The 24,013-nt window shown below is 30.9% G+C and overlaps 1 protein-coding gene across 1 annotated transcript in view; it reads left to right on the forward strand.

Annotated features, from left to right (window-relative positions):
* The window catches only part of LOC126742484 (large neutral amino acids transporter small subunit 1-like), a 77,373-nt gene extending 59,623 nt beyond the window's left edge, over nt 1-17,750 (forward strand). Inside the window, exons 2-7 of the mRNA XM_050449125.1 lie at nt 16,391-16,580; nt 16,741-16,856; nt 16,909-17,134; nt 17,186-17,230; nt 17,283-17,409; nt 17,694-17,750. Coding sequence (XP_050305082.1) covers nt 16,391-16,580; nt 16,741-16,856; nt 16,909-17,134; nt 17,186-17,230; nt 17,283-17,409; nt 17,694-17,750 — 761 coding nt within the window. The remainder of the gene's footprint in view (nt 1-16,390; nt 16,581-16,740; nt 16,857-16,908; nt 17,135-17,185; nt 17,231-17,282; nt 17,410-17,693) is intronic.
* The last annotated feature ends 6,263 nt before the right edge of the window (nt 17,751-24,013 follow it).

The raw sequence follows: 24,013 nt of genomic DNA on the forward strand, positions 1-24,013 counted from the left end.
CTTATTCTAGGATCTTGAACTTCTTTCAACTTCTTTAAGAATCTTTAAATTAAATCCAAAAACCTAAAAGAAGACCTTTTCCAAGAGCTTAAATGTCTTCTAGTGGTTCTAAAGTTTTTGAAACCTAAGGTTTCTCCAAATTGCTCTAAAAATCTTTAAATTATATATACCTAAAAGTCTCGAAGAAAAAGTTGTTTTTGACTGTTATTGCAGGAATCTAGATGTCTTCCAATTGCATATGCTTGCATATGTCTTCCAATGGCTTACCAAGTTTTCCAAATTACATTCCCATGCGGTTAAGTAAGGTAAATTTTCATTTTATTCCAGGCTCTTGGGTTTCTTCAAACTGCTCTTATTATCTTTAAATTACACCCGAAGCCTCTTGGACAATTTTTTTTCTTATTCCAGGAATATGAATGTCTTTCAATTGCTCTAAAGTTCTCCAAAATACACTCAAATGCCTCTAAGTAATGTAACTTTTTATTTTATTTCAGACTCTTGAGTTTTTTCAAACTGCTCTAAGAATCTCTAAATTCTACTCAAAAGCGTCAAAGAAGAAGAACTTTATGATTTATTCCAAGAACTTTGATGCTTTTCAATTACTCTAAAGTTTCCTAAATTACATTTGCATTATAATTAATGTAAGTAATATAAATATTTATTTTATTCCAGGCTCTTGGATCTATTCAAACCGCTCTAAGAATCTCTAAACTTTACCCAGGAGTCTCTAAGAAAAATATTTTTTTCTTGAATTAGATATTCCAAGAATTTTAGTGTTTTCTAATTTCTCTAAAGTTTTCCAAATTAAACTCAAATGCTTATAAGTAATGTAAATATTTATTTTATTCCAGGCTCTTGGGTTCCTCCAAACTGTTCCGAAAATCTTTTAATTTCACCCAGCAGCCTCTAAGAAAAAGATTTTTGTGAATTATTCCAAAAACTTGGGTATTTTGAAATTTCTCTTAAGTTTTCCAAATTACATTCAAATGCCTATAAGTAATGTAAATAATTATTTTATTCCAGACTCTTGGATTCCTTCAAGCTGTTCCGAAAATCTTTTAATTTCACCTAGGAGCCTCTAAGAAAAAGATTTTTTTTGGGTGTGATATTTCAAGAATTTGGGTGTTTTCTAATTTCTCTAATGTTTTCCAAATAAAACTCAAATGCCTCTAAGTACCGTAAATTTTTATTTTATTTTAGGCTCTTGGGTTTCTCCAAACTGCTCTAAGAATCTCTAAATTTCACTCAAAAGCCTCAAAGAAGAAGAACTTTATGATTTGTCTCAAGAACTTTGATAGTTTCCAATTGCTCTAAAGTTTTCTAAACTACATTCAAATGCTTATAAGTAATATAAATATTTATTTTATTTCAGGCTCTTGAGTTTCTCCAAACTGCTCTAAAAATATTTAAATTTCACTCAAAAGCCTCAAAGAATATCTTTATGATTTATTTCAAGAATTTTAATGCTTTTCAATTGCTCTAAAGTTTTCCAAATTATATTCAAATGCCAATAAGTAATGTAAATATTTGCTTTATTCCAGGCTGAACTGCTCTAAAAATCTCTAAATTCCACACAAAAGTTTCTAAATATAGAACGTTTTGCCTTGTTCCAAGCTCTCGGGATTCTCCAAAAGCTAGCACGGAGAGTGAAATCGCAAGAAAATGCGTTTGTCGGGATACTCCATAAAACGGGAAGTAGAACAAGTAGAGATGATATTTACGAACACGTGTTTCTGCTTTTTGGCTTCTTCAGGGTTGGGCAACCAGAAAACCAAAGGAAAAAAAAAGTGAAGAAAAAAAGAAACGGAGAAAGGGATCACGATCAGGAGCCAACAACCAATTTGTGTAATTAGCTCTATTAATAATTTTTAAAATTCACCAAAACAGCTTAAATGTGAAGCATTTTTAGTGTTACTCCATGTTTTTGGGGTATATATAAATTGTTCTAAAGTACACCCGAATCCCTTTAAGTAAAGTAAATTTGTATTTTTTCCCAGGCTTTAGAGTCCTTCAAGATTGCTCTATAAATTACACCCAAAAGCCCCCTTTAATTATTTTTTACTAGTTATCCCAGCAAAAAAACAACATCCAATATTATATCCGTCCTATTAATTTTCAATTTCTTTTCGTCCTCACGCCCCCGCCGTAACTTTTTTTATGAACGAATTAAGAGTTTCTTTAATGTCGCAGTTTCAATAAGGTAGCGGAGGCGCTTAAAACTTCTACGAGGGAAAACTGCCGCGAAGCAATCTAAATTCATGGGCACACCTTGTGTTAAACTGTTTGCCCTTTCGCCATATCGATCAATGAATTTATAAGAAATCCTGGGAAGTTTCGTGAAAAAATTTTACCACGTACCGGCGCCTAACTGGCCAATTAATACGTTACAAGAGCCTATACAGGGTCGTCGAAAAAAATCGTAAATCGTGATTTAGCATCAGCGAACGCCTATTCTAGGAAGCCATCTTGGCCGCCATTACTTACCAGCAGCAACAAAACGTAAAAGAACTTAAGTCGAGGCACGATGTAGAAGAAGAAGAAGACGAAGAAGAAAAAGCAAAAGGCATTGCAGAAGCTACGTGAAAGGTACTAACAAAAGAGTGCGTGTTTATTATTCCACGATAGTAAGTTTCGCTCAAGAATGAGATAAACAAATGAGCGGTGGTCCAGCCAAGAGATTTACAGGTCCGGAGCCGAATCATTGTTTTTCTGAATCAAGTGATTTTCCATCTATTATTAATATATAGGATAATTAGCTCATGGAACATAAGATAGCGATAACACCATTTCTTTAAGTTGAGTTTCCCTTGTACTTTTTTCCTTACACAATGATCAACAGAGTTTCACCTTATCTAGTAAATAGACTAACACAATAAAGCTCTTGTATGTTGTCATGTTATTGCTGTTCAGCAATTGCTATGAAGCATGTCCCACTTGATCATGTGATGCAAGAAGACATTGAAGGAAATTAGAAATACGGTCCTGTAGTTTGCGTCGATCGTTATTTAACAATGTACCGAGGTGTCAAAGTCAGCTTCCCAGCGTGGCTTTTAATTACCCACCTGACATCTAGCGCTGAGCCCCACAATTAAAATGCTCGGACAATAAATATATTTATTAAGCGAACCCCACCTGGACGATCGATCTCTCCTCGGCCTCGATTCCCGGTATTTGCCATTGGGGCTACGCCGTTCAAGTCGTACTTTAAGTACCTCTCTTCGTCTAAATTATAGCTGGAATATTTTGCGATTGTGTCCGATAAAAATACCACGGATGCTTGTTTTGGTTGTCTCTCTGTTTTTCTTTTATTTTTCCGTCGGGTTTTGAAAATTGAACAGAAAATTATGATTTTGCTCTATGCTCTTTTCAATTTCTGAAACATAAGCTGCAGGTTAAATTGTAGAATTTTTTGATGGGTTTTTGGATATGTTCTTCTTTTTAGTTCTTCTAACTGCCATGTTCACTTTTGTCTTCATTAAGCAGCAATGTTTCCATTTTTATTTCTTCGAGTTTTCCATGTTTTTATGTAGGTTCAACTTAGAAAGCATACGATTTAATTATTTCTTCAGTCTCTTGTTTCGATTATTTATTCATTTTCGTCAATTCCTTTTTTTATGGAAGATTTGTTTTTTTTGGAATTTTGACAATTAAATCCTCCTAATATTGTTAAAGAAGTGGAGTTTTGTTATGTTTTTTTTGAGTAAACATTTTAAAATCTTAGTATGTATTGGAATTTTGGAAAAATTCCTGAATGTAAAATGAAATATACGGAATAAATTTAAAAATAGTGTAGACTTTTATTAAATATAAAATGATATTTATTTACTGCATAGATTGTTAAACAATTTAAGAATTGTAGATTTTTTTTTTAGGTTTTTAGGGTAAACATATTCAAATTTTAATGTCTTGAAATTTTGGAATTTTCCTTATGTTAAATGAAATATATGGAATTGAATTAAAAATTGTACAAAAATAATTTTTTTTTAGAAAATTTCATAACTGAATTAATAAATCCATAGATTGTTTAAGAGAATAATTCAAAAATTATGGAACTTTCAATTTTTAGGATATTTTGGAATTTTTAAAATGGAATTTTTTGAAGATTAATTTTTTTATTTGAATTTTATCAAATTGTAATGTGATCTATATGCCTAAGCCTGATGCTACTCCGATAGGAATGAAACCCGTCTAGTTTATGAAAATTATACAGTGACCGCCTAAAGTTCTGCATAAATCCGATAAAAATTAGAGACATCGATTTTTTGAGAAATCGCTCGGACCCGTCGATTTTTATTTTAAGTCTCGCATTATTTCACATGAATTTTTGTATACATGGTGGAACAAAAAAAAAAAGATATGTCATCGGTCATTTTTTATTGCATTTTATGAAATATAGGCAAAATTCCAAGTAAGTGAACTGTTTAATGCCAAATACCCAAACCATCCTATTTCTCAGTCTACAGTTAGTAGAATAGAGCACAAATTCATAACCTCAGGTCATGTTAGGGATTTGCCAAGATCTGGTCGTCCAAAAATTTCTGAAGTAACAAAATTAAACTTTGGCTCCCCTTACCCAGACGAACAAGACCCTGCTGTCCCGACAGATAATTTGTGGTTTCAGCAAGACAGCGCACCGCCACATTTCTTTCGAGGTGTCCGTAATTACTTGGATACAGTGTTCTCAGGATGATGGATAGGACGAAGAGGGCCAATAGAGTGGCCGGCCAGGTCACCAGACCTAAATCCCTACGACTATTTTCTATGGGGGTACCTGAAAAGTAAAGTTTATATTGAGAAGCCAAACAACCTAGAAGAATTGAAAAATAGAATTAGATATGAAATTAGACGTATATCACCCGAAATAATTGATACTGTTTTACATGAGTTTGTAAACCGTCTTGCTTTCTGCCAAGAAGTAAATGGGGATCAGTTTGAACACTTGATACATTAATAAGAGTTTTCACAGTTTATAACATTTTATCCTCCATTTTATCTTAATTTGTGAATAGACGTACTTACTTGCTTTCTTGTTGGTTAAATGTGAATATTTCTGAAACAGTTGAGTTTTGAGATAAGGTGTGTTATATAAAACTTGCTTGGAATTTCGCCTATATTTCATAAATGCAATAAAAAGTATAGCATTCCATTTAAAAAAATGACCGATGACGTCATATCTTTTTTTTGTTCCACCCTGCATACAAACATTTATGTGAAATAATGCGCAACTTAAAATAAAAATCGACGGGTTCGAGCGTTTTCTCAAAAAATTATGTCTTTAATTTTTATCGAATTTATGCGGAACTTTAGGCGGTCACTGTATATAAAATATATTTAATGAGATTATAAACTGGAATATCTACTGCATAAATTGTTAAACAATTAAATTGATAGATTGTTATGCAATTTTTTAAGATTTTTGTAAATAAAAAATTTTATATTTCAAAATGTTTTGGAATTTTGGAAAAATACTTTTATTTATTTTTTGAGTATAAATTAGAATATTTACTTCATAGACTGTTGAACAATTTAGGAATTGTGGAACAGTTTCAAATTTTAAGATTTCTTGGAATTTTGGAAATTTGCTTGAATGTTAAATGGAATATATGAAATTGAATTAAAAATCGTTTATCAGTTAATTTTTTTTATGAAATAATAACTTGAATATTTACTCGATAGAATATTGAATAATTTAAAAATTTTGGATTTTTTTAGGTTTCAGGAATTTTGGAAATTTGGTTAGATGTTAAATGAAATTGAATTAAAAATTGTAAAGGAATTAATTTTTTTATTGGAATTTTTTTGAATATTAACTGAAATATTTATTCCATATATTGGTGAATAATTTAAAAATTATGGAATATTCTTAGGTTTTTAGAGTACAAATTATTAGGATGTTATATAATTTTTATAAAATATTTTAATGTGATATGCAATATATGGAAAATATTCAAAAATAGTCGAATATTAATTTTTTTTTATTAATTTAATGTGACCTGTGTAGATATAGGACTACGCCTGAAATGTTTTGGAATTATGGAAAATTGTTTGAATAAAAAATAAAATTTAGGAAAAAGACTTTTTTTTTTTTTGAGTATAAATTAGAATATTTACTTCATAGACTGTTAAACAATTTAGAAATTGTGGAATTCTTTAAGGGTCTTAGAGTAAAAATTCTTAAATATCAAGATTTCTTGGAGTTTTGGAAATTTGCTTGAACGTTAAATGGAATATATGGAATTCAATTAAAAAATTGTTGAAAAAACAATTTTTTTTAATTAAATTTTGTTGAATATTAACTGGAAAAATTATTCCATAGATTGGTGAATATTAAAAAAATTATAGAACTTTCTTAGGTTTTTAGAGCAAAAATATTAATTTTTAAGATATTTTGGAATTTAAAAATAAATTTTTTAATGTAAACTGCAACATATGTCAATTATACATTTTTTTTATTAGAATTTTTATTGAATAGTAATGTGATCTGTGTGATTAGGCCTAGGTTTAGGCCTGATGATACTCCGATATATCTTATGGACGTTATTTATATTTAATGAAATCTTTCTCTGTCTTTGTGTTTTGTATTTTATTAAATATAAAATGGAATATCTACTGCATAAATTATTAGGCAATTTAAGAATTGTGCAATTTTTTTATGTTTTTTTTTAAGGAAAAGTTTTTAAATCTTTGAGAATTTTGGAAAATTGTTTAAATATTAAATGGAATATATGGAAATGAGCTAAATATTGTGGAAGAATTTTAATTTTTGAGTGTAGATTTGAATATTTACTATATAATTGTGCAATTTTTCTAGGTTTTTTGAGTAAACATTTTCAGGAGTTTTAAGATGTCTTGGAATTTTTGAAATTTACTTATTTTATAGACTATATGGAATTGATTTAAAAATAGTGGAAGAATTAATTTTTTAAGGAATTTTATTAAATATTAACTGGATTATTTACTTTATAATATGTTGAATAATTTAAAAGTTATGGAATTTCTTAAGGTTGTAAGAGTAAAAATTTTCATGTTTTAAAAGGTTTTAGAATTTTACAAAATTGCTTAAATATAAAATAGAATTAATGAAATTGATTCAAAAATCGTGGAATTTTTTTTGGAAGATTATTAGGTAAAATTGTATGAATGACAAATGTAATATATTTAACTGATTTGAAAATCGTTAAAAGTTTTCTAGCTTTTTTAGAGTAAAACTTGAACATTTTTTTTTTTTTTGAATTTCTATTGATTTTTAAGGACTTTAAGTCAACCTATGCTTTAGAGAAATAAGTTTTTCTTTTTCTGAGAAATAAATAATTCATTTAAAAACTGCAGAATTTTCAGTTCCTGTAATGAGTTTTTTCCTCAGTGAGTGAGAGAGTAAGTTGATTTTATTAAGAAACTTCATTATAATAATTGGGATTAAAAAATGAGTTAGAAGTCAGTGATCTTTTTCCCTCAATATTACTGCCCACCCCAAACCATCATCCATAAAAGAAAACATTTTCAAGTGTTTAATGCTCTAATTCGATCAAGGCCTGGATAAGTCAGGAAAACCCCATTTATGGTGGATAAAATCCGTTATCCGGGACGATCAACAAAACAAAAACGCGCGATCTGTCTTGAAAATTTATAAATTATATAAAAATAGGTAATAATAACGGGTGGCGTGTTTTAAGCTAATATTCGTGAGCCCGCCGGGGGTTGTAACGTTAAACGGGCTACATTATGACGCACGCGAATTACCGATCGAGAGCGCAAACAAATGCTTGTTCACGCGAAACAACTTGCCACTTACCACAACTAAGTCAAGTTACCTACTGGATTAACACATTCTTTTATAACCAAAAATATTCTTGGAAAATTTTTGATAAGAACTATATTAAATCCTAAAACAACGTCTATTATAGCAGAAAGTTGAAAATATGTTTGTTAATTATATAGAAGATTTATATTCACAGTTGTGAATAGATGACAAAAGTTAATTATAGTTTCTTGCTTTTTCTTTTGCTAGCCTCAAACTTTTGACCACTAGAACTACAACGAAACGTGAGTGCTAAACTTCTCACTTAATTTTCATATCTGTTACTGTATGACTTAGATACAATTTCTGGACGCCAATGGTCAATTCTTAGGGGAGTTGCAATCTGATTTAAAAATAAATAAATGCAAGAAATTTATTTAGCGTCTAGTTAAATTTATGGCACATTTCTTTCGTTTTCCTCAGATCCCGACCGACGATTTGCTATTTGATTCGTAATAAGTGTTACCGCCTTAGTCTGAGCGCAAAAACAAGAAATAGGGACCGTATTGTGGAACCATTTAATGTTACAGCAGCGCTCATATTTTACGAGAAAAAATTATAAATTTATGGAACTCACTGTCGTGATAAATAGGTTTATCTCAGCAGTGTTTCTTAAAGGATAAGATATCGTAAAAATTGACAATTATTATTTGATCAGTGAACTCAGAAAAATTCGAATGTTTGAGCCCAGTTTTGTTCTCCTATTGTATTTGATGTTCGGTCAAGTTCTAGAATATGTGTAAAACCCTTCATTTTTATAAAAACTATTACTGATTTGATAAATACATTTCAACATGGACGATGTTTTGCACGAAAAACAGAAAAAGCAATGAATATTTTACTCTGTTTTTAGATGTAGTGTTGGCAGCAGACTCTAGCTGTAATATCACTGAAGTTTTTTTTATCTCAAAATATAGTCCCTGTAGCAAAAGCCTAGACCTTAAAAACCTGGTTCTTTATTACGCATATTATCACTAAATATTTGTAGTATAAGAACTAGATAAGATTACAGAATTTTCTATTTATTAGCGTCCCTTCAAATAATCCTCATGTAATATACTTAGATGAACATCACATCACTCGCGAATAAAAAATTATTATAGAGGCGTATACTTCTTGTTTTAGCATACTTCACTTTAAACGCGGTGGGGCCTGTCATTTTAGCTAAGGAAAACTAGATCTATACTGATGTTGTCAAATATGAATATTTAAATCAAGAGACAAACTTTGAATCAGCATGTTCTCTTGTAAACTTCTGCGACTTATATATTCTAAACATCTATCGATCTCCCTTAGGTAATATGAATATATTTCTTGAAAACCCTTTTCAGGTCCCAAAAAACTGTACTAGTGGTAGTCCTAAATATAGACAGTTTTATTTATTTATTTAATCAATCAATTACATATTAATTTACAATTATTATGAGATGTTATATGCATACAATGGACATAATGTGTCTGTGTGTATGCACATCAAGCTCATCAACAATTAGTTCATAATGAACTTCAACCTAACACTAATAATAATAACATATACCTGCTTAAATAATATTATCAAATTCAAAAATATTAAATTGACTAAATGCTAATTAGTTATAATTTAATGGAAGTTAATGGCGCGCTTGATGGAATTTATGTTATCTTTAATCCATGAGTACAATTTCTTCTTTACAGTATAATATTTTTTGTTTTTAAATTGTTCCGGCAACATATTTAATAATTTGGGAGCTATATATGTTAGACATTTTCGACTACACTAAAATGGGGCATGGGTATTATTAGATGTTGATGTGTATTTACTCTAGTATTAACATTATGACTAATAAAATTTTTGAAAAGGTTACTTCAAATTGAGAATCATTTGAATTTTTAATTAAGAAGTACATTTTTAATATAAAGTTGGGTAACACAGTAAATATTCCAGATTGTTCAAGTAAAAGGTTGGAGGGAAACAGTGTGGATTAACATAAAATAACTTTAAAAAAATATTTCTGTACAATATTAATATTCTTTACATTTTCATTGTAGGCAGCACCCCAATATATTATGCCATAGCTTAGGTAGGCATGATTCAGCTAGCGCTTTGTACACATTTATTATTATTTTTTTACTGAGTATATTACGTAACTCATAAAATTTATATATTAGGTTTTTTAGTTTGATTTGAATATAATCACTGTAATGCTGCCATTTTAAATAATTGTCAAAATAAACACCTAACTATTTAATTTTGTTTGTTGATGTGATGTTGCCAGAACAAGTACAGTCAATATTTATTTTACAATCTGGGGTATGAATCCTAAGAACATGCTTGCTTGGTAATCCCACTATACTCATTAAAAAACACATAAAGTTAGTTTTTTTGACATTTACTGTCAGTAAGTTAACATCCATCCATGTTTGACTACACATTGCACTTTCAGCCTTTAAAAAAGCTTCATTCCAACAATCCCCTTTACATAACAGGACTGTGTCATCAGCGAAACATACTACTTTTACTTTCGGAACTACATGTGGAATATCGTTAATGTAGATTAAGAAGAGTATTGGGCCAAGTACTGTACCCTGTGGAATACCATAACCCACACTTATATAAGAACTTGAAACTGATTTCAGATTTGCCTTTTAAGATCTGTTTGTAAGATATGACTTAAATAGGTCAAGTACAATTTCCCTAATAGCGGTATTATATAATTTATTTAGTAGGATGCGATGATCCACAGTGTCAAACGCCTTAGTAGTCCCGAGTTCTCGAGAATGTACCGATCTAAAACATATATTGATGACTTTTTACTTAAACTCGGATGTTTTTTATGTCTATTTTTCTTTATCAGAGTAACAAAGCACTGTGCAACAGCGATAGAAATATTCAAAAATAGTCTTAATTTAGTTTCATGGGATAAAGTTAAATGCGACCCCAAGGTTTTTTGCGGAAAAATTTAGATCGTTTATAAAACACTCACAAATACCTTTAAGTCAGTAGTTTCGTTTAAGAAAGTTGCGAAGAAAAGAAATTAATTCCGGCAATTAGAGTTTCTTGCAAAAATAAGAGATGCCTTTCTTATCTTGCAAAATTTGCAGAAAATAGGCACCTTCTTTTATACGTCTCATTGCTAAAAGAATCATACTAGCTGTCAGAAATAGATTCTATGCCAAGGAAATTGTAAATTCTTGAAATATTCTATTGTCAATAATACTAGTCGGAAAACGAAGCCAAACAAATCCATAGAATTCAAAGTTGATACAGTAATATCAAATCATGTTACCATTGCTGAAAAACTTAAAGACTTTTACGTTAACTTAGCAGAAAACACTATCAAACACTTATTCTCGACTAGTTTCCCCAAAGAAATTCTGTGTAAATACACCCTTTAACAGTCTTTACTTTAAGCCTATTACTCCAGAAGAGGTTGTAAAAATATTAAAAAGTATCAGTAAAAAATCATCTGCAAGTGTAGATGAAATTACTCCTAGGTTTCTCGAAAACCTGTCTTTTAAAGTCATTCAGACACTGGCCTATTTAATAAATTGTTCCTTTTCTGAAGAGATTTTTTCTGATGAACTAAAATCTTGTGTGGTCATTCCGATACATAAAGGTGAAAGTTATAAAGGTCTGGCAACCTTCCGTCTTATATGTTTGTAATCAGTTCTTTCAAAAATTATGTCTTTGGCTTAGGTCCGTTTTATCGACTTTATAGAACAAAAAAATTGTTAAGTTCTTCTCAGTTTGGCTTTCGAAATTAGTTCGATTAGCTGTTAGCAACACCAGCAAAAGGGATGCAGTATATGAGTTGCTAAAATATGTACACAAAACGGTAAACGACAAATTTTTTGCTGTAGCTGTGTTTTGACACATTGCTAAAGCTTTCGATTGCGTAAATCATGAAATTCTCCTTGATAAATTGCATTCGTGTGGGTGCAGCATCATGTCTTGAAGGAAGACAACGGTTTGTCCGTATAAGGGGCAGTGAAGGTGAGGTGACAGGGGCAGGATCTGGATGTTTTGCAGGACACTGTAAACTGTGATCTTCTTAAAATAAGATCTTGATTTGACCAAAATAGGCTGGCTTTGAATGATTTCAAGACAAAATATAAGGTTTTCACAAACAAAGGTTTTAAGGTTTCACAACTCTCTCTTCCAATAGTTTTATACTGTTATTCAGAGAGTGGGTGAATATAAGTTTCTTGGGGTGATGATTGATCAGAACCTGAAGTGGGTTCTTCATATTAATAAACTGATAACGTCTTTGGCATCAGCTATAGTTGCAATTAAAACAGTGGTTCAGGAAATAAATAATCCAGCAATAACCAAAAGAGGTATATCATGCCCTATTTGACTCTCACCTCCGGTATGGTGTACTTTTTTATGGGTTCTGTGCTGCAACAAGGTTGGACGCTTTATTTATTCTGCAAAGAAGGGCCGTGAGAGTTATGACTAAGGCAGGTTACAGGGACCACTGCAAACCATTATTCTGGCAACTTGAAATTCTAACACTTTGGGATCTAATCCTGTATGAAATGTTTCGTTCCGCCATGGTGATGCCTTCAGTAAAGAGAAAGCATCCATACCTATCTAACACGATCTAGACACAATCCAAAGGGCCTTAACTAGAAACACAGTTTTTCATTATGGAAAATTATTATACAATATGCTACCATTAGGGATTCGAAATGTAAGTAAAGACAAACTGCATACTCTTCTAAAGAGTAGTTCGCTAAGATCCGCAAACTATTTTTTTATTGAATTCGTTGAGGTATCTTTGACACGACTGTGAATGTTTGAATTTTTTGTACAACTAAACGCATATATTATGTTCTGTCCATCCATCTAGATTCTATATCTATATGTTTTTGTATATATTGTTAATATTTTGTATATGTAAATGTGTGTGCATATATATGTATACTGGTTGGCGAATAGAAGACTACACATAGGTATAATAAATGGAAACAGTAAATATTTATCATCATGGCTGTTTATATCCCTTCTCAGAAAGCTCAATTGATAAAATGGTTTTATGGAGGCAATTCGGCAGTACAATGCAGGGATTTATTCTCGGTAAATTTTGAAAATAGACCGATTCCTTGTGCTAAAACTATTTTAAATGTCGTGTCAAATTTTCAGACATCTTTTTGCCAAGAATGTAGAAATTGTCACATCAAAGCTCATGAACCACCTGGTGAAAGGGTACAGAACGGCTGGAAGAAATGGTTTGTAGTGCTTTTGTTTGGGATACAATAGGATCGAGCAGAAGTGTTGGAGAGGAACTATAACCATAAAAGTGTTACAAGTATTTGGAAAAAAACATGGATACAAATGCTTTAAATATTCCAAAACTTAGGAGGTATTTTCTGAAGACCAGTGGCGAAGAATGGCATTTTGTGAAACTATGATGGAAAAGGCAAATAAAAATAAAAATTTCCTACAAGGTTTTCTTTTCCATTGCATAGTAAAAAAATGCTTCCATTGTTATAGTCGTTGCTCGTCTCAGGAAAACGAGCACAGAAGTTTTCAGTTTCGTACTCAGTACTTTCAAAAGTTGAATTTTCGGGCTGCTATTTTAGGCGACTATATTGTTGGGCCCTCTTTCATTGTTGGTACTTTGAATGCCGAAAAATACCTTGAGTTGCTACAAAACCAAGTTTTTCCTGCCATTTAACTCCTCCCTAATATAGACCTGGGATCAGTTTTTTTAACAAGGTGGCTGTCCTATAATGCGGTTAGAGTAAAAGGATTTTTAACAAATGATTTCCTAATCGCCTTATTAGTGGGACTGGCAATATTAAATGGCCTCCAAGATCTTCCGATTTGTCACTTAATGACTTCTATTTGTGCGGTTATCTTAAGAATATCATATAAACATTAGTAGTTATATTTTATAAACATGATAATAGTAGGCCAACGAATTTAGAGGTATTGAGAAACAAAATTGTCGAATCCAAAAATTGCCAATTCCATTTTACCTTAAACTCTTTTGAAAGGAAGAAGCAGCTTTTACAATAGGCTAACCTTTTGTTCAAGGTTTATTATTTAGAGTTTTATTTTCTACTTTTTTAATAATGTTTACATTCTATTTTTATTAGAGTTTATATTTTAATTTAATAAGAACAACGCAACGCAAAGCATAAAAAGCTCGAACCTCGAACACCAGCGGATTATCGCAGTGGCGGCGTTGCAACATCTCGCCTATTAGGAACTTTATATGTGTAGTGATCCATTCGCCAATCTGTATCTGTATGTTCTATATGTATACATGTTATATTTTAGGCATCTAAGTCTTATTTATGTGTGTATTTTTTATGTCTTTATTTCCTAATCCTATATCAAGGATTAGGACTTCAATAAACTTGACTTTGACTTTAATAGAATAAATGATTTTAATGGCTCGACATAACAGTTGCGGTAAATTTACAAGTTTAACCATTTTTTGTTGAAAAATGTGTATTGCGTATACAAATAAATCCTAAGAATAATTTTTAAAAAATTGTGAAAATCACTGGTGAGATAAATATTTCATCACGTCCAAGCTGAAGCCTAATATGTTCAGGATCATTTATACTGAGCGAGAATCAAATTTTAGATTTTTAGACAGCTAATGTCATTTCCTCCGATATGATCTTAGGGACTTTATTCCTAACAAAAATCCAATTTAGCCTCCAAAATCGCAATAAATATAAAACTGTCCGAGGCAGACCTAATTGCCAAGTGGTGCGAGAACTACTATAGGGGGTAGCTAATACACATAAGAGGGTCCATTGTATTTTCGCTGGACATCACACCTCGCTGAATAAACTTATTTCCGAAGGATTCTCCGTTCGATTCCGGGATTTAAAAGGAAGACCTGATTTATTTCTGTGATTACATTGAAACGAAATCCCATTTTGGAACGTCCACTCACGTCGGGTTATTTTGATATTATTAAAAGGACTTTATATTGAAAATTCCGCTATAAAAGTTAACTTAAGACAGACACCTCCCTTGTATAAGCATAAAAAATTACTTAAATTAGCATTTTTATGATGCATAGTTGTTTGTCCAAATGAGGGGTAATAAACTTTCTCAAATTTATCAAATTATAATAAATACTCTATAATGGGCTTTTATAGGCATAATAATTATAAGTTAGGACCTTAATAGAGAGGGGATATTATAAATCATATGTCGGCAAGTCAAATGGAGTTTTTAGGTCAGAGGTAGTATATATTACACATAGGGAATTTAAATTTGGTTATTAAATGCTAAGTCAAAAAATGTTTTAGTTCTACCATAATTTTTTAAAATATTTTGTCTGTATCTTTCCTGGTCCTGGCCCACGAGTTTTCATGCTGAAAACTATGAAAAATATAAAATTTTTGAATACTGTCTCTACCTCATTTCATTTTTTCATTAATGTCTAAATTTCCTTAAAATGGTTTTTTTAATATTATTTCATTAAGATCCTCCATGATATTTGGGTCTAAGATACGTATAAAAAATATGGAATTTTTGAACCTTTAATTTACTCTACCGCATTTAATTTCTCTGTTAATATTTAAATCTTCTTGTACGGGCATTTTTCTCATATAATTTAGCTCAATACTTATGCTTCAACCATCGTTTTATTAGAATCCTCTATGATACATGGGTCTGAAATAGGTTTTCATGCCTGGAAGTAGCACAAATATTTTATGTTTCATATTCTTCAGCATAATTTCCATAATATTTCTGATATGATTTATGTGTGCTTGGCAAAAATATTTTTTAATAAATCGCCTTGCAATGCCATTTTTCCACATAATTTCTTAAAAATCAAAATTCCTTAAGACTAAAGGTACTTCTTCAAGAAAATGCACCAGTTGGAAGCCCATAGAGTTGCGAACAATAAAACGCAAATCATGCCCAACCAACGACGGGTCTCTCTCTTTCTCTCTCTGTTCATGAATCAGATCGATCTTAAACAACAATAAATAAACATTAATATAACATTAAATTGCTTATAGAATTATAAGTATATATTTCAGCGAGATCGTCGAGCCACAGGCCGCGTTTACCGAGTAGGAAAACATTTAATGTCTCGGGTATATCGATGTCACGATTTCCGATCACGATTTTTCGAATCTATCGTAGAAACTGTAGCTTCACTGTAGATGTGATTAAAAAATTGTAACGCAAGTGAACCACATATTCGGTCGATATTTCATCGGTGTACTTGACCCAGCAAAAACTAATTTGCCTGAGAATTAATATAGGGCTTTAAAGATCCGCTTATATTATATTAAAGGCGTTCCGATATTATAAATCAAAAACCAATCGAGTGGCCGATCCACCCTTTTTTCTCCGCGGTACGATACCGAGAAAAGCGGTTTTGGTTTGGTGTATAGTGTTTTTAATTGATGCCTCCTTTTAACTCTTTTTATGTCTAACGCTATTAAAGTAAACTATAGGGAACATGGACCATATTATCGCTCTCACGCGTTATTAATATTATTAAAAAAAATAATTTATCGCCAATATTACTTATTAATTTACGTGCATACATCCATATAACGTCTCGTGCTAACGTTCTTTTGACATGAAAATATGAATGGGATCTCTCCATATAACCTAACAAGAAGTTGGTTCAGTAGGATTCTCATTAGTTGTATATGTGTTATGTGGGCTCTTATCTCTGATAGGTGCCCTGTGCTATGCAGAATTGAGCACTTGCATACCAAAATCTGGTGGAGATTATACATATATCAATGAAGCATATGGTTCTTTGCCCTCATTTTTGTATTTGTGGGCGGCAAATGTAGTTTTTGTGTAAGAGACCTTTTAATTCTTAGTATAATGAGTCCTAATCTACTATTACAGAGGAAAGTTCTAGTATTTCTGATTAATTACTATAATTGCCACCTTGGGACACCTTGCATAATAAAATACTTTTCTGTCAAATGAATTCATTCTTCGTCATATGTTTTAGACCCACAACAAACTCAATTATGGGACTCACATTTGCTAAATATGTGATACAACCGTTTTTCCCTGAATGTGATATGCCTGATTTGGGAGTGAGACTTGTGGCAGCCGCAGTCATTTGTATGGATTTATAAATTTGTATTTAAAAAAAGTAATTTAACCTTTTTTTCAGGTTTTCTAACATTTTTGAATGGTTATAATGTGAAGGCCACCATGAAACTACAAAATGTTTTCATGTTTTGTAAATTGGGTGCTTTAGTTTTAATTGTTCTCATGGAAGTGGTGTGGATGTCTTTGGGACATGTGAAGAATTTCTCAAATGCTTTTGCCCATACCACAAATAATCCTGGAAAAATTGCCAAAGCATTTTATAGTGGGATTTTTTCTTATTCTGGATGGTAAATCTAAACTTAAGTGTACACCATTTGATTAAAAAGATTATTTTACAGGAACTATTTAAATTTCATGACAGAAGAGCTGCAAAACCCTTTTGTGTATGTAATAATATAATATATATTATCAGTTTTTAACTAGTTTTTATTGCAGAAATCTTCCAAGGGCCATTTCCATATCTCCATTGCCATTAGTAACTGGTATATATGTCTTGGCAAATATGGCTTATATGTCTGTATTGACTCCCACAGATATTGCTGCCACAGATGCTATTGCTGTTGTATGCAGTATTTACTTGTTGATACAATCTGCATGCCTAATGAGGCTGGAACACTAATTTTTTTCCTTTTAAGATGAATGCCCTAGAAAGTATTAAAAGTCCAAAAATCTTGTCATTCAAAATTCTTGAAAAGTTCTTCTTCTAAGATTATTTTTTGAAAAAAAATTATTCCAGGCAGTTGATAATATTAAAAAAGAAAAAAGGAAGAAGAAAAAGAAGAAAATCACCGCAAAGTTGTAGTAACTGAACTTTCTCTGTAAGAAAATTTCAATAATTTCTTCCAGGCTCTACAGAGGTTCTTAAAGAAAAAGAAGAAAAACAACAATAACCCTTTGCTGTAGTAACCCCAATTTCTATAAAAAATTAAATAATTTCTTCCATGCACATGGAATTATTAAAGGAGAAGAAGAAGAAAAAACCATCTCAAAGCTGTAGCAATTGAACTTTCTCTAAAAGAAAATATCAATCATTTCTTTTAGGCGCTACAGACGCCATTAAAAAAAAAGAAGAAGAACTACAACAACCCTTTACCCTACTAACTCAAAAGCCTATATAGAAATATAATTTCTTCCAATAAAAAAGAAGAAAAAATAACAAAATACTTCGGTGGTAAAGTAATATGTAAAAGAAAACCCAATCATCATTTCTTACAAGTACTACGGATGTCATTAAACAAAAAGAAGGAGAAGAAGAATAAGAACATCTCAAGGCTGTAGTAACTGAACTTTGTATAAAATAAAAGTTCAATAATTTCTTCCAGGCAATTGACGTCATTAAGTAAAAGAAGATGAAGAACAACGCATAGTAACTGATATGTATAGTAACTGAACTGCCTGGATAATAAATAATAATGTCTTCTAAGCGGTTCTTGTCATTAATGAAGAAGAAAAAGACCAACAAGAAGCAAAAAAAAAAATTCCCACATCAGTGCTGTAGTAAGCAGCCGTAAAAGTAGATTTAGTAAACAACAACTTTTTCTGTGTTCAACATGTGCACAGGGGCAAGGGGGGTGTTTTGTTAACAAACATATTCATCGATTCTCTGTTGTCAAGTTTACACACATTTTCAAAAGAGGAAATTTTCAGCTATAAATCAACGCTTGTTAATTTAACTTATTGTTGTTAGATTTTGGATTAAAAATAAAAATTAGAAATAAATATATTTTATTCTAAGCGCAAAAATAAGATCTTCAAAGCAAAAAAAATATTACCATTCTTATTCCTAAAACCGCTTCTAAAAAATTTGGAACGGCAACTACGCAAGCAAAAACTGTGTCATGTGTCATCTTGTCAAGTCATCTTGGATACTGTCATCATAAACCTTACTAAAAAATCTATAATAATTATAAAATATTTAATTTCCATACCTTTACCCTAATGAAGTACGTTAAAAAACGTATAAAAACTTCATAAACCCTAATATTGTTTATAATTTACAGAATACTCTATTATTAATAAATATTTATCATATAAATATTTTTGACGACGTCACTGGTAAAGATTCCCTACCTCATCGTTGATCCCACCGATAGGATCAACGATGCTATCGAGCAGCGTTGCGATGTTGTAGCCTTTTTCTTCGATATACATTACCTGCATTCATTTAACTTTAAATATTGACTTCTTCATAGAGTATTTTATCATATTGTAATTAGGAAAATACTTCATAATTTAGTATTGTTTTGTGCCTGTCGAAATAAGTGACAAATTTTAATGATATTATAAAGTGGTTTTTTTATTAACCTTTTGCTATTTCTACATAAGCATTTGGCATCATTGCATCAGAGATGTTACAAGCAAACGAACTGCCCATAGTTCCTCGGCAATGCTAATTCTAGCCTTTCAATGCTCTAAGAACATAAAGAAGAAGAGCAACAATAACCTTTTGCTGTAGCAGCTCAGAAGCCTTTAAAAAAATTAAAAATTCTTTCAGATAACGGCAATAAAGAAGAAGAAAAAGCAGAAAAGGAAAAACACCTTAAAGCTGTAGTATTATAAGTAAGTAATATTATAAGTAGAATTATAAGTATATACAGAAGAACAAGAAAAAGAAAAAGAAGAACGCTATTAAACTAAACTATAGGGAACATAGACCATAATATCGCTCACACGCGTTCCTAATATTGTTAGGAACGCGTGAGGGGGAAGGAAATAAATAGGGGAAGTTAAATTGAAGTCAGACATCACTAATTTAGACTAGATTGGAGAAATGTGACATTAAATTGGTTTTTGCATTAAAAAATTTACAAAAATGATTTGATTGAAGTTTGAATTTAAAGTTTTTTTAAGAATAATAAATTTAACTTTATAGGAGAGTATTTATTGAAACTGTCTAGAAATGGCATTTTTGGTGCACAATCTGGCTTAGTACGTATGATAAGCATTATTTAGTTTTAAGGTGACAAAATGACCTCATACTTATTAACTAAGTTTTTCGTATGATAACGATTAAATAATGTGAATATTTTCATATTAATTTTCATGATATTACTGATTTTAAAATACTACACCGGACGTTAAATTAATATTATTGATCCGATGATCTTACTTAATTTTATATTTCCAATTTACTTATTGGTACAATATATATGTATGTATGCCTTATGAGGCTGAACTACCAATTTTTCCCCATTTTCAATGTGAATTCGCTAGAAAACATTAAAATTCTAAATTCTTGGGATACTTCGAAAATCTAGGGTAAAACAGTTGAGATCCTTGAAACGTTCTTAAAAAGTTACTCTTTTACTCTAAAAGTTTATCTTTTGAAAAAAAAAAACAATAATTTTTTCCAGGCAGTTGACGTTAATATAGAAAAAAAAGAGCAACAACCCTCTGTTGTAATAACTGAACTTGAACTTGCAAAAGAAAAATTTAATCATTTCTTCAGACAGTTGTCACATCAGTATTGTTATAACTGAACAACCTGATAAATAAATAATAATTTCTTCTAGGCAATTGTTATCATTAAACAAGAAGAAGAAAAAAAGAAGATAGCTGAGTGCTGTAGTAATGACAAATTTACCTAATCTAAAAACTTTTAAAATAATTAATATCTTCCAAGTAGTTATTATTATTAAAGAAAAAGAAGAAGAAGAGAAAACACCTCAAAGCTATAATAATTGCACACACCTGTAATAAAAAAAAATAATAATTTCTTCCAGGCAATTGTTGCCATTAAAGAACAAGGAAAAAAGAAGAAAATGAGGAAAAATAAGAAAAATATTTCAGTGCTTTAAAAACACATCAGTGCTGTCGTATCTGAACTGTATGAAAAAAAATTCAATCATTTTCTGAAGGCAGTTGATATCATTAAGAAAAAGAAAAACGCATTAGTGCTGTAGTAACTCAAAAGCATAATTTCTTCCAGACAGTAATTATTAAAGAAGAAAAAAAACACTACAGTTCTATACTAACTAAAATGTCTTTAAGAGAAAAATTCAATCATTTATTCCAGGCAATATAGATGTCATTAAAGAAAAAGAAGAACAACAACAACAACTCTCTGCTATAGTAACTGAACTTCCTGTAAATGAAAAATTCAATTATTTTCTCCAAGCAGTTGTTGTCAGTAAAGAAGAAGAAAAAAAGAAAGAGAAGAAGAAGTACAACAACAACAACCCTTTGCTATAATTACTAAACTCTCTGTAAAAGAACAATTCAATCTTTTTCAGGCAATCGACGTCATTAAGGAAAAGAAGAACAATAACCCTCTATTGTAGCAACCCACCGTAAAAAAATTATTATTTCTTCCAAGAGGTTGTCATTATTAAAGAAGAAGAAAAAGAAAAATGCCTCAAAGCTGTTGTAACTAAACTTCGTTTAAAAGAAAACTTTTATCATTTCATCCAGGTAGTTGACATAATTAAAGAAAAACAAGAAGAAAAAAAATACCTTAGTGTCGTAGTAACTGAACTGTCTGTAAAAGAAAAATTGAACCATTTGTTCCAGGCACTACAGGCACCATTAGAGAAAAAAAGAAGAACAATAACAACCCCTACTGTAGTAACCCAAATGCCTGTATAAAAAATTATAATAAAAGAAGAAGAAAAGAAGAAGAAGAAGAAGAAGAAGAAGAAAAAGTAGAAAAAAAATAAGAAGAAGAAGAGTAAGTATAAGTAGAAGCAGAAGAAGAAAAAGGACGGTTCAATTTTTCCAAGCCTACTCCACTATTTTAACATAGTCATCAACGTTTAAAAATTTTAAGACTAACATCTCCATCTTCAATATCTTTAACACTGTTATTGGAGTGTTAAATATTATCATAAAAACATAAACTACCATTGACGTTTCTCAATGAAGAAGTAGTTCCTAATGCCAAAGAAAGTGAAGCAAATAATTTTTTTTTTGATATTTGATGCTAGGAGGTTGATGATTATGGAGGAAGAAAGTTAGAAAGGAAAAAGCTGAGATATAAGATTAACGTATGCATCAGTTGGACTGAAATATGTATCATGTAGAGCAGGAAAATTCGTTAACATAAAAATCTGGGAGAGATTAGATTAGCAAATAAATATTTGCTAATTTAAAAAAAAACATGCTGAAACTTGACACTAAAATGCACAAAACACTATTAACACACTTTCCTAATCATATTCTTCATCATGAATATGATCATCACCACCACCATTACCATCATTATAATTTTGATCATTATCACCTTAAAGAGAATAAGCCAAATAGTAAATCTCTATTAACGGAAGTTTAATAACGGGCCGAAACTTTAACGTATGCTTCGAAAAACCAAAACAAAACAAGGGCCATCAGGAGTTATTGGCGCCGAAACACAGCCGCTACTTTTCCTCGGTGGTTATAGTGTTAATTTCGTAAATTATCTAACGATCTTTAAACTTGACTAACTTTCCAGTGGGAAGCCGAGAATTATGTACATGTGGTCGGGCAAGTGAATTTTCGGTGTTGGAGAGCATTGTCTACATGCAATAGACCTTATAACTTCGCATTATAATGGTGTAGAGCCAAGCATATATATTAGTAGGGCATTCGTTGGAGTTGTATTATGATAAGCCATTATCCCTCATATATCCTAAAGGAATTCTTTTGTCAGAATAGTTGAGAATAAGCTAGATTTTAATTAGATTTTTTTATATTTTTTGTCTAGGAGGTTTTAAATTTAATTTAAATGGTTTCGGAATTTAAAGAAGAATTAATTTTAATTATTTGAAGTGACGTATAGTAATAGGACGCCCATGGTAGGCCCGCCCCCGTTTATTTTTGATTGGTTTAATATTGATGATGGCCAAAGCGATGGGCGGGAGCAAAGTGCACAGTGGCGTATAATCTTTTTATTTATTGATTCTTTTCGGTAAAAATCCAGGAATTTTAATAATTTGAGGTGCATGGATATCATCAGGTTTTCTACAAGTTCTACTCGTTTTATCAACTATTTCAAGATTTTTTAAATTATCTTCAACCAATTTGGCAGAGGATTGCCTATCTGCTAAATAGGCATATTCATTTAATAATAACGAAATAAACATAAAAAAATAAATAAGTGTTTTAAATATCTGCTTGGTCAGGTCCTACAATACCTCATAACGCGAAACGTTTTGACCGGCAGGACGTATACGAAAATGCATATGCATGTGAACGACATATTAATTTATACCGTGATTAGCATATTCGTATCCGTTAGAATTTTTTTTTCAACATATGGCGGTCAATTATATTACGATGTAAAAAAACAATCGAATTCTGCTTTGGGCTATTCTGATCGGGGGTTTTTGCAGCTCAAACAGATGACAATGATCTTTGGCTCAAACTTCCTGGGGGCAGTTCATTAATTAATCTTGCTGATTTTTTAAAATTCCTTCCATAAAGGACTTATATAAGCACTAATATTTTATTGATTTCTTCCAGGCACTCCAAGAGTTTGCCTAAATCTTCAACTGCCTAGAAGAAATTAATAAGGAATTTTTTTAAGTGCTTCTAAATATGAAGCTTATATAATTCGCTTGGAGCAATAGGAAATGGCTGCAAATGCCTGGAACAAATACGATATTTTTTAATTCAGTGTGATTAACAAAAATAATAGTTAACGAAGAAGTGATATCTACTTTTATATTAAAAATGATAGCTCGTAATTTCCTAGAACAAATTCATTAATTGATCGTCCTCATTTTTCAAAATTTCTTGATTTTTTTCCAGATACTCCAAGAACTTGCCTAAAGCTTCAACTGCCCAGAAGAAAATTAATAAAGAATTTTTCTAAGTGCTTCTAAATACGAAACTTATCCAATTCCCTTGGAGAACATGGGAAATGGCTTCAAATGCCTGGAAGAAATACGATATTTTTTTAATTAAGTGTGATTAACAGAAATAATAGTTAACCGAGAAGTGATACCTACTTTTATATTAAAAATGTTAGCTCGTAATTTCCTAGAACAAATTCATTCGTCCTGATTTTTCAAAAATTCTTGATTTTTTTCCAGATACTCCAAGAACTTGCCCAAAGCTTCAACTGCCTAGAAGAAATTAATAAAGAATTTTTTCAAGTGCATCTAAATACGAAACTTTTACAATAATTTTCTAATTAAATGTGATTAACAAGAATAATAGTTAACCGAGAACTGATACCTACTTTTATATTA

The sequence above is a fragment of the Anthonomus grandis genome, chromosome 11 (genome assembly GCF_022605725.1).
Source record: "Anthonomus grandis grandis chromosome 11, icAntGran1.3, whole genome shotgun sequence".
NCBI lineage: Eukaryota > Metazoa > Arthropoda > Insecta > Coleoptera > Curculionidae > Anthonomus > Anthonomus grandis.